The sequence below is a fragment of the Oncorhynchus tshawytscha genome, linkage group LG02 (genome assembly GCF_018296145.1).
Source record: "Oncorhynchus tshawytscha isolate Ot180627B linkage group LG02, Otsh_v2.0, whole genome shotgun sequence".
Taxonomy (NCBI): Eukaryota; Metazoa; Chordata; class Actinopteri; order Salmoniformes; family Salmonidae; genus Oncorhynchus; species Oncorhynchus tshawytscha.
Window position 1 is genome coordinate 33,457,433 of NC_056430.1, and position 12,509 is coordinate 33,469,941.

At 45.6% G+C, this 12,509-nt stretch overlaps 1 protein-coding gene across 3 annotated transcripts in view; it reads left to right on the top strand.

Moving 5' to 3' along the window:
* The first annotated feature begins 2,598 nt into the window (after positions 1–2,598).
* The window catches only part of LOC112262872 (FYVE, RhoGEF and PH domain-containing protein 5), a 65,705-nt gene continuing 55,794 nt past the window's right edge, over positions 2,599–12,509 (top strand). For all 3 annotated transcript variants that reach the window (XM_042297080.1, XM_042297092.1, XM_042297087.1), the window contains exon 1: positions 2,599–2,840. In XM_042297080.1, coding sequence (XP_042153014.1) covers positions 2,786–2,840 — 55 coding nt within the window. In that variant the 5' untranslated portion in view covers positions 2,599–2,785. The remainder of the gene's footprint in view (positions 2,841–12,509) is intronic.

The window sequence follows — 12,509 nt, forward strand, 5'->3', positions numbered from 1 at the left end:
AATTAATGCTTGTGTTATTTTCTGAATAATTTTTCCTGGTAAATATTTAGCTATCCTTCTGATTATGCATGCTGTTTTAATATATATACATTTTTTTTTTTTACATAGATTAGTTATTTGAGACGACCATGATAAGCAGTTGTCTAGCTGCACTCCCAATAGTTTGGTTTCTGCCACTTCTTCAATTTGTACTCCTCCCATTCTTAATTGTATCCCATGCTGTTTTGGCCTTTTCCGAGTTGAACAGACCAACATAACTTTGGTTTTCTTGGTGTTTAAAACAAGTTTGTTTTGGCAAACCCACTTCCTGATATTCTCCAAATCTCCTTGTAAAGCCTGCTGTACCTGTTGAACTGATTGTCTTGCTGCATAAATTGTAGTATCATCTGCAAATATAGTAGCTTGAGTTTCAACCAAGGCATAGGGAAGGTCGTTGGTATATATTAAGTAAAGAAGTGGCCCAAGGCAGTTGCCCTGCGGTATTCCACAGTTTAACACATTAGGGAAAGAAAATGAACCAAATGAACCAGAGAGAGAGAGGAAAGATGGCGCACCATGGCCCTTTCTCAGGCAAAGGCAGTTTATCCAATATCCAGTCATGTGCAATGTCACAGCAGGGGGGAATGGTTGTTGGGAACGCTGTAATCCTGGCATTTCCCTTTGGTGGCCCTGGGCAGAACCCAGCAATGCCTTATGTGCAGGCTTAGCCTCTCTCTGAACCGCAAGTAACAGTGAGTAGAGAGTGGGATTACCTCTACAGCCGAACGTGTGTGTGTGCGTGTGTGTGTGTGTGTGTGTGTGTGTAGGCACTCACACGCTTGCAAGTCCATGTGTCACACTCTTTACCCCTGAGAGATACAGAGTGAGGTAAAGCCAGTTCAGTACACATGGATCAAAATAGCTGCAGTTAAAAGAGATGGTATAATTATGATAATGCTGAATGCTGAATGTGGTTAATAGGTACTGTATATCAGTTTGTACCACAATAGGAAAACACATTATTTCATTGTTGTAATGGAAAATAAACCATTTTTGGTGTATCCTATCATCAGGTGACTACTTTAGGAGACAAAATATGTTACCTCATGTTTTTAAGTTTCAACTCTCCAATGGGTTAAAATGTGCCAGTTTTGTCCATCAGTTGCTAAGGAAGTGGAGCCTCGTTGTGCAGGAAACAGGGAGTGCAATTTCCTGTTATGCAGAAACGTTTTAAGGGACTTCTGTCCTCCAATCAGACTTCAGATGTATGGGCAGGAAATCATGTCCAAATAGCAGCAGTCTCTGGGATCCCACACATTCTGTTTTTAGCTGGATGTCTCTGAGCTGCCAGGATTCAATAAATACTTTATAATTGTAAGTTAGCTTACAGTCACACTAGTCTGGCTAACACATAACTCAAAGTCCTCCTGACTTCAGAGTCTGGAAAGAATATTTATACGTTGTCTGCATGATGAGTCGATAATGAAGGGATGTGCTTTTTTACTGATTGGTTCGGCTCTGTGTCTTTCTCACTCAATCACCCACATAGACAACCACACACAGCCCTCGATTGCTAACCACTTCCAATACAACTGTTGCATTTCAAAATCCAAATAATGTGAGGCCTTAACCTCCCAGGAAACCAGAAAACGTTTGAGAGGACCAATCAAAGCTCAGCACATTCACACACGGACAGTGTGGTGAAGAAGGCACGGCAGCAACTATTCAACCTCAGGATGCTGAAGAAATTCAGCCTGTCACCGAGGGCCCTCACAGTGTTCTACAGGAGCACCATCGAGAGCATACTGTCGGGCTGCATCACAACCTGGTACAGCAACTCCACTGCTGCAGACCGCAAGGCACTACAGAGGGTGGTACGCTCAGCCAAATGCACCATTGGATGCACACTGCCTGCCCTCCAGGACAAATACAATACCAGGTGTTGCAGGAAGGCCAAGAAGATCATCAGGGACCCCGTAGTAGGGATGAGCCATCCAAGCCATGGCCTGTTTTCCTTGTTTGCATCAATCAGATGCAGGCAGTATAGGGAAAAAAAATGTAAATCTGGCCAATAGATTATAGATTAGATTCTACTCCCAGACCATCAGGCTGCTGAATACACCACTAGTCAGCTACCTGCTGACTATCTCCCCAAGACTGGTGGAGAACTCTCAACAATCATTTTTATGATATCACATTGGTAATATCATAGCTAAACAGGGATTGTTTAAAACCCTGGATGGGAGACCAAAGTGGAGCTGCACATAGATAAATTCTCCAGTCGGAGGTGCTGTCCAATTGATTGTTTATTTTTATGATTGTGGATATAATGTTAAAGATTTGATGTTGTTTTAAAGGTACACATTCAACAATTTATACAAGGTTTGTCTATGTTAAAATTAGGTTACCATGATGAAATTTCACCCTCAAAACAACAGTTGCCATTAAAATCCAATGCATTTTCCACGTAGATTCCATGTCACAATACGTTGACAAATTACGTTGAAACAACGTTGATTCAACCAGTTTGTGACCAGTGGGTTCCTCCTCAGGAAACGCCAGGGAACTCCTCCTGCGCTCAGTTCCCAGTCTCCAGCATATGTTCAGTCGCGACTCTCACCACATATGCACGCGCCACCAATCGAGGACCGCTACAGCTGGAAAGTAACTTGACACAATAAAAATGACATAAAACTGAGGTTATTGTTTTTCCCTTTCTGGTCTTTGAATAGCTTTTCTTTCTGTTTCTCGGAATACGTGTGGTCTGGAATATAGCCTACGGGATGTTGCTTTCTCACAAGGATTAATGAACGATAAATGGTTTGGATGCTCGCGCGGATGGTTCCTGAAAATGGATACAGGTATGAGAGCATTTCGATTTGAACAAATGTAGCCTACTAATCAAATAGGCCCTAGGTCTTGACAACATTTGTTCATTTGTCTGAGTTGTTTTATCCCGATAAAAAAAGGACTGTAAGAATGTGTCCTACCCATAACAAAACGGGAACGGGACTCTGTGTGAAGGGAGGGGGACATACTTGTGCTGCCTACAATTTGTGGAAGTTGACAAGACCTGGGATCAAAATGCCACAGACTGGGATAGCCTATAGGCGTGGTTGGCTAGCCAAATAGAGGTCAAATTGTTGTTTAGATATAGAACTGGTAATGCAATTCCAATCTTATCATTTCAATCATTGAAATCCCAAGTGTGAAAAGAGTCACTAGGTCTTTAGTCTATATCTGAAACTGTGAACAACCACAGTGCAGTAGTTAGGCTTTCTATGATGTAGTGTTAAGGGAAATGACTGTTGGTGGTCTAAAAATATATCTAATATATAGGATAATCGATTTATCTAATATCGAAACACATGAGTGATTATGAATTTATAGACACCAGATATTCTTTTGATAATGCGCATTATAGATTTTTGACAAGTTTGTCAATGGCATTGTTCTGTTGTAATTATGGGGACAGTTTACAAGGACTAAGTAAGCCTGTATGATGCTTGTCACATTGCTGCTTTGTTGAGAATCTGATTGGTTCTTCAAGGTACAGCCAGGGGTGCTGTTTTCCTCAGGTTATGTTGAGGAGATCTTATCACAGGAGGCTGGTGGCACCTGAATTGGGGAGGATGGGCTCATGGTAATGGCTGGTGCGGAGTTGGTGGAATGGTTTCAAATACATCAAACACATGGTTTCCATGTGTTTCCATGATGCCATTCCATTTACGTCGTTCCAGCCATTATGAGCCGTCCTTCCCTCAGCTGCCTCCACTGGATCATATAAATGTAATATAATGTCCTTATGTAATGCCCTTCTGTGTCCTGTTTGACCATATATATATATCATATGACCATATGTTTTATTTTGTCTTTAGTTTTTTTGTCCCTTGAAACTCACAACTTCAAAGGAGCAAAAACAGTCTATGAGAGGGGCTTCTCTCCGGTGAATTGCAGAAAGTGACTTGGGGAAATCCTTGAGTAAATCCTTTAGTGTTAACTTGTGTCCCTCTGAGCAAAGTGTCCACTGCCAATACGCTTCCCAGGTGCCCTAGTCCAGCGGATAGGGGAAATAATCATGCATTTTATGATAAAATTATCAAACTTGGTACACTAATTCTAGATACCTTAAGGGGACAATCCGCAGTTGAAATGATAACGCAGGGTCCTCTCTGCCCCTGTTTCGGGTTAAAAGCTGAGGGATGGGGCTGGAAAAATATAACCACTCTCAAATTCATAGACTGAGCTATGGATGAAGGGCTGAACATCCATGCGATGAAAATGATAGTTTTAACTATGTTTGAGCCTATACAGTGCTTGTTTATATTTACTTTGTTTACAAACATTTGGAGTAAACCAAGCGTATATTTTGGGTTCTGATGGGGTACGACTGTTGAACTTAGCTTATGAGGCATTTATTAATTAATTTAGAAAACAAAAAATGGATGTAGCAACTGCAGATTGCCCCTTTAAGTAAGGAACATTTTAATGATTGGAAGCAGTCTGGGAAGCGAAATTTAAATTCGTAGGATAGCCGGAGGCAAAGTAATTAATATTCATAAGTTATTTTGGGTGATTGGTTGAGACAGTAAGAACCGAATGACTTGAGAAACCTACCTTCAGCTTAATTCATTGGGAAATAAATGAAAGCCTCACCAATCTATTTAAGTTTCACTGTTCGATCATTCATAAGAGGAGTCCACTAATCCTTATTTTTACATTTACACAAACTTTCTGTGGCTTGATGTTATCCCAAATGTATCAAAGAATACAAAATCCACAATTTATTGGATAGTAATGGCTACTGCCTGGCCAGTGAGCTAGCTAGCTACATTTAAGTCATTTAGGTATCCTAAATGTGGTGGTCAGTCGATAAACTAACTATGACTTGAACATATTTGTCTGAAAACAAACTAGCCAATTATTGTTTCCCATGGTGTTATCTTTAACTAGTTTACTATTGTAGCCTGTACTGTAGCCTGTGTGCCCATGAGCTCCCAAGTCTAGCTAGTGCTGTCGTTTGGTGTCCACGATAAGCTAACTATTAGCTAGCTGTAACAGTTCTCTTGTGGTGAAGGAGAGTCGGACCAAAATGCAGCGTGTAGATTTCGATCCATGTTTAATAAACAAACGTAAAACACGAATCAATTATAAACACTACAAAACAAAGAACGTAATGAACGTAATGAAAACCGAAACAGCCTATACTTGTGTAAACTAACACAGAGACAGGAACAAGGACACTAAGGACAATCACCCACCAAACACTCAAAGAATATGGCTGCCTAAATATGGTTCCCAATCAGAGACAACAATAAACACCTGCCTCTGATTGAGAACCACTTCAGACAGCCATAGACTTAACTAGAACACCCCACTAAGCTACAATCCCAATACATACACACCACATACAAAAACCCATGCCACACCCTGGCCTGACCAAATAAATGAAGATAAACACAAAATACTTCAACCAGGGCGTGACAGAACCCCCCCCTAAGGTGCGGACTCCCGGACGCACCTCAAAACAATAGGGAGGGTCCGGGTGGGCGTCTGTCCATGGTGGCGGCTCTGGCGTGGGACGTGGACCCCACTTCACCGTAGTCTTCCTCCACCTTGTCCGCTTCCGTGACCTCCTAGCCACGGCAACCCTACTTAATAACACGGGACAGAGGGGCAGCTCGGGACAGAGGGGCAGCTCGGGACAGAGGGGCAGCTCGGGACAAAGGGGCTCTTCAGACTCCGACAGCACAGGAGAGGAGGAAGGCTCTGGCAGATCCTGGCTGACTGGCGGATCTGGAAGAGTCTGGCAGACTGGCGGATCTGGAAGAGTCTGGCAGACTGGCGGATCTGGAAGAGTCTGGCAGACTGGCGGATCTAGAAGAGTCTGGCTGACTGGCGGATCCTGGCTGACTGGCAGATCTGGAAGAGTCTGGCTGACTGGCGGATCCTGGCTGACTGGCAGATCTGGAAGAGTCTGGCTGACTGTTGGATCTGGAAGAGTCTGGCTGACTGTCGGATCTGGAAGAGTCTGGCTGACTGGCGGATCTGGAAGAGTCTGGCTGACTGGCTGGAAGAGTCTGGAAGAGTCTGGCTGACTGGCGGATCTGGAAGAGTCTGGCAGACTGGCGGATCTAGAAGAGTCTGGCTGACTGGCGGATCCTGGCTGACTGGCAGATCTGGAAGAGTCTGGCTGACTGGCGGATCTGGAAGAGTCTGGCTGACTGGCGGATCTGGAAGAGTCTGGCTGACTGGCGGATCTGGAAGAGTCTGGCTGACTGGCGGATCTGGAAGAGTCTGGCAGACTGGCGGATCTGAAGAGTCTGGCAGACTGGCGGATCTGGAAGAGTCTGGCAGACTGGCGGATCTGGAAGAGTCTGGCAGACTGGCGGATCTGGAAGAGTCTGGCAGACTGGCGGATCTGGAAGAGTCTGGCAGACTGGCGGATCTGGAAGAGTCTGGATCTGGAAGAGTCTGGCAGACTGGTGGATCTAGAAGAGTCTGGCTGACTGGCGGATCCTGGCTGACTGGCAGATCTGGAAGAGTCTGGCTGACTGGCGGATCCTGGCTGACTGGCAGATCTGGAAGAGTCTGGCAGACTGGCGGATCTAGAAGAGTCTGGCTGACTGGCGGATCCTGGCTGACTGGCAGATCTGGCGGATCCTGGCTGACTGGCAGATCTGGAAGAGTCTGGCTGACTGTTGGATCTGGAAGAGTCTGGCTGACTGTCGGATCTGGAAGAGTCTGGCTGACTGGCGGATCTGGAAGAGTCTGGCTGACTGGCGGATCTGGAAGAGTCTGGCAGACTGGCGGATCTGGAAGAGTCTGGCAGACTGGTGGATCTGGAAGAGTCTGGCAGACTGGCGGATCTGGAAGAGTCTGGCAGACTGGCGGATCTGGAAGAGTCTGGCAGACTGGTGGATCTAGAAGAGTCTGGCTGACTGGCGGATCCTGGCTGACTGGCAGATCTGGAAGAGTCTGGCTGACTGGCGGATCCTGGCTGACTGGCAGATCTGGAAGAGTCTGGCTGACTGGCGGATCCTGGCTGACTGGCAGATCTGGAAGAGTCTGGCTGACTGTTGGATCTGGAAGAGTCTGGCTGACTGTCGGATCTGGAAGAGTCTGGCTGACTGGCGGATCTGGAAGAGTCTGGCTGACTGGCGGATCTGGAAGAGTCTGGCAGACTGGCGGATCTAGAAGAGTCTGGCTGACTGGCGGATCCTGGCTGACTGGCGGATCTGGAAGAGTCTGGCTGACTGGTGGATCTGGAAGAGTCTGGCTGACTGGCGGATCTGGAAGAGTCTGGCTGACTGGCGGATCTGGAAGAGTCTGGCTGACTGGCAGATCTGGAAGAGTCTGGCAGACTGGCGGATCTGGAAGAGTCTGGCTGACTGGCAGATCTGGAAGAGTCTGGCTGACTGGCAGATCTGGAAGAGTCTGGCTGACTGGCGGATCTGGAAGAGTCTGGCTGACTGGCGGATCTGGCAGACTGAGGCTCTGGCTCCATGCTGACTGGCGGCTCTGGCTGCTCCATGCTGACTGGCGGCTCTGGCTGCTCCATGCTGACTGCTCCATGCTGACTGGCGGCTCTGGCTGCTCCATGCTGACTGGCGGCTCTGGCTGCTCCATGCTGACTGGCGGCTCTGGCTGCCCATGCTGACTGGCGGCTCTGGCTGCTCCATGCTGACTGGCGGCTCTGGCTGCTCCATGCTGACTGGCGGCTCTGGCTGCTCCATGCTGGCGGCTCTGGCAGCTCCATGCAGCTGGCAGCTCTGGCATGGCAGCTCCTTGCAGACTGGCATCTCCGGCTGCTCTCCATGCAGAGACTGACAGCTCTGGCAGCTCCATGCAGACTGACAGCTCTGGCTGCTCCATGCAGACTGGCAAGCTCTGGCTGCTCCATGCAGACTGGCAAGCTCTGGCTGCTCCATGCAGACTGGCAAGCTCTGGCTGCTCCATGCAGACTGGCAGGCTCTGGCTGCTCCATGCAGACTGGCAAGCTCTGGCTGCTCCATGCAGACTGGCAAGCTCTGGCTGCTCCATGCAGACTGGCGAGCTCTGGCTGCCCCATGCAGACTGGCAAGCTCTGGCTGCTCCATGCAGACTGGCAAGCTCTGGCTGCTCCATGCAGACTGGCAGCTCTGGCTGCTCCATGCAGACTGGCAGCTCTGGCTGCGCTAAACAGGCAGGAGACTCCGGCAACGCTGTAGAGGCGGAAGGCTCTGGTAGCGCTGAACAGACGGGAGACTCCGACAGCGCAGGAGAGGAGGAAGGCTCTGGCAGCGCTGGAGAGGCGAGGCGCACTGTAGGCCTGATGCGTGGTGCTGGCACTGGTGGTACTGGACCGAGAACACGCACAGGAAGCCTGGTGCGGGGAGCTGCTACCGGAGGGCTGGGGTGTGGAGGTGGTACTGGATAGAACGGACCGTGCAGGCGCACTGGAGCTCTTGAGCACCGAGCCTGCCCAACCTTACCTGGTTGAATACGCTCGGTCGCCCTGCCAGTGTGGCGAGGTGGAATAGCCCGCACTGGGCTATGCAGGCGAACCGGAGACACCGAGCGCAAGGCTGGTGCCATGTAAGCTGGCCCAAGGAGACGCACTGGGGACCAGATGCGTAGAGCCGGCTTCATGGCATTTGGCTCGACGCTCAATCTAGCCCGGCCGATACGCGGAGCTGGAATATACCGCACCGGGCTATGCACCCGCACTGGGGACACCGTGCGCACCACTGCATAACACGGTGCCTGCCCGGTCTCTCTAGCCCCCTGGTAGCACAGGGAGTTTGCGCAGGTCTCCTACCTGGCGTAGCCCTACTCCCTGTGAGCCCCCAATACATTTTTGGGGCTGACTCTCCGGCTTCCTTGCCAACCGTGTTCCCTCATATCGCCGGCTCCTCTCTCCGGCTGCCTCTGGTTAGCTAGCTGCACTGTTTCATAAGAAAACAGCTGAGATAACTCAAACCTTGTAGCTAGCTAGCAAGCCCTCCTTTGCGACAATGTTATTGGCATGCGGGAATATTAGATATGTATTTTCATTTTAGGATAACTGTCCTTAAAGTTGTTGGTTACTACTGGTTTTAGATTCGAAGCAAGATAAAATGTCTGCAATGTCTTTTGTGTTTTGGTAAGGGCTCGGAGTGATGTCACACACCCAAGAAGGCTCACCCAATCACCGGGCAGATAATGACTTTGCCTCTGGCTATCCTACAAAAGCATATTTGCGTCTGGGAAGCCAGTGTGGGGTGGTTAAGATTTTTGTTTTGTCGAACATGCTCTATTTTGGTAGTCTCTGGTACATTCGAATACTAGATTGTATTTTCAACCAGCAACTATCAAGAAATACCACTGATCACATTTTTTCACACTTTCACAGTGTTAGTGTTATACAATTAAGCAATAAGGCCAGATGTGTGGTATATGGCCAATATACCATGGCTAATGGTCCTGCAACAGTCTTCTTCTGGATATTCAGTGGTCCTCACCCTGGCTTGTCCTTTGTTGGTCATCTTGGTTTTTGGTTAAGAGGGTTAAAAAAGTCCTTTAAAGCTCTAGTGCCCTCTACTGGCCATCCCACCGCTGCCGCCATATGAAGGGGATGAACAAGGAGGCAACGAAAGACAACTTGGTAGGGGTGAAAATATTAGCGGTTTTATTTTCCCAAACTTTAAGTTGTATACAAAGTAAGAGAATTCAAAAACCATAGTGCATAAAAACAGTACTTTAGGGTATGTAAAATATCAACGTAAAACTGTTCTAAATGTATAACTGCGGTCTACATCGCTGAACAGGCGCAACTCTCAGGGTTAACTGAAGCCATAAGGTTAGCACATAGAATATAAAGTGAATGGCCAGTTCCAAATTTCTCAGGCAGGTAGGCTACAAAGATACACGTAAATGATTAAGGATCTATTCCTTACATTTTTAGCATTAACATGATTTTAAGCATTAACATGATTAGTTGTAAATACAGTATATCAATTTTAAATAGAAAATTCTAGCATATTTTAAACTGGGGAAATCCGTTTTCCCTATGCTGGATGTAGGGGGAATCTCCCTGACGCACCCTTCCATGTCAGGATAATAGAATGTGCCAATTAGCAGCACGCCCTCTAACAAGCACACCTGGCCACCAAGCTGTAGACAAGGCACCAGAAAAGAGCTGAAATGGTAAAAAAAATGAAAACAGATTGTTAATAAAGTTGCAAATATAAATCAACGAGCATGCACTCAACTTAGAATTAATATACGCAAACATGCAACAATTCAATAAAGGTGTGTCTTTGATATTTTAAATTAAAAACATGTGTTGGGTCATTATTTCATTTGACATTAAATATTTAGTGCAAATTAATGTTACCATGCAAAGGATAGGGATATTTAGTTCCGCGGCTACATGTATCCAACAGTTTCCATGTGTTTGATGCAATTCTATTTGCTCCGTTCCAGACATTTATATGAGCCATCCTCCCCTCAGCAGCTTTCTGTGCCAATGCAGATTTAACCTATTATACTGGACCAATTTTCCAAAATGACCGCCAACCAGCTGCATTGGTTCTAATTGGACAGGATTCACATTGCCATATTGCCATAAATAACTGGTACATACAACCCAATGATATCTTTAAATGTTTTAAGTGGTGAGGAGAGCACAATAAAATAACCCAACTATGCCATATACTGTATATCTGTCCTTAAACTTTTTGCAAAAATATGGTAGAAATGTGCCCTCAAATTACTGTTCAGTAATTTGAATTGGCCATAACTTCAGTAGTAAATGATATATTAAGCCTAATGATGGCTTAAAATGTTCCAGGTAGTGTGGAAAACACAATCAAATGGATCATGTATGTTTTTGAATGTTTAAAAATGCTGTCTAAATCACAGATTGTTGTTGATATTTTGATCCCTCCATTGAGATGATAACATTTCAGCATGCTCATAATGATTTCAAAATATTGTATGATATCTGTGGATTAGAATGATAGCACGAACTAGAACAGTGCTTGCATAATAAGTAATCGTAGCCTAAGTATTACGTACTATACATCCTATTAAAAATGGTAGAGTTCTATTGGAATGGTTTCATGTCCATGGTTCAATTTTCAACATTCTAAGTACATGGAATTAAGTAAGGTTTCTTGTCACATTGCTTGAAATGGACAAAATACAGAATGTCATATTATTTATCATTGTAATCAGTAGACTTTAGGGAATCCCCATTTGAAGCCCCTCTGGAAACTTCTTTCTCAAGTTACGGATCCGGATTATGTTCTGCGCATATGTTATTTTATGCACAAACTTTTATACGTACAGTTTATCTTTATGGGGCATTGTGTGTATTGTGCGCTTTGAAATATAAAGTTAAAGTTGGAAGTTTACATACACTTAGGTTGGAGTCATTAAAACTCATTTTTCAACCACACCACACATTTCTTGTAAACAAACTATAGTTTTGGCAAGTCGGTTAGGACATCTACTTTGTACATGACACAATTCATTTTTCCAACAATTGTTTACAGACAGATTATTTCACTTATAATTCACTGTATCACAGATCCAGTGGGTCAGAAGTTAACATACACTAAGTCGACTGTGCCTTTAAACAGCTTGGAAAATTCCAGAAAATGATGTCATGGCTTTAGAAGCTTCTGATAGGCTAATTGACATAATTTGAGTCAATTGGAGGTGTACCTGCGGATGTATTTCAAGGCCTACCTTCAAACCTAGTGCCTCTTTGCTTGAAATCATGGGAAAATCAAAAGAAATCAGCCAAGACCTCAGATACAAAATTGTTGACCTTCACAAGTCTGGTTCATCCTTGGGAGCAATTTCCAAACGCCTGAAGGTACAATGTTCATCTGTACAAACAATAGTACGCAAGTATAAACACCATGGGACCACGCAGCCGTCATACCGCTCAGGAAGGAGATGCGTTCTGTCTCCTAGAGATGAACGTACTTTGGTGGAAAAGTGCAAATCAATCCCAGAATAACAGCAAAGGACCTTGTGAAGATGCTGGAGGAAACAGGTACAACAGTATCTATCTAGTATCTATAGAGTCCTATATCGACATAACCTGAAAGGCCGCTCAGCAAGGAAGAAGTCACTGCTCCAAAACCGCAATAAAAAGCCAGACTACGGTTTGCAACTGCACATGGGGACAAAGATCGTACTTTGGAGAAATGTTCTCTGGTCTGATGAAACAAAAATAGAACTGTTTGGCCATAATGAACATCGTTATGTTTGGAGGAACGTTATGTTTGGGTATGCTTGCAAGCCAAAGCACATCATCCCAACCGTGAATCAGGGGGGTGGCAGAATCATGTTGTGGGGGTGCTTTGCTGCAGGAGGGACTGATGCACTTCACAAAATAGATGGTGTCATGAGGAAGTGTAATTATGTGGATATATTGAAGCAACATCTCAAGACATCAGTCAGGAAGTTAAAGCTTGGTCGCAAATGGGTCTTCCAAATGGACAATGACCCCAAGCATACATCCAAAGTCCAAAATGGCTTAAGGACAACAAAGT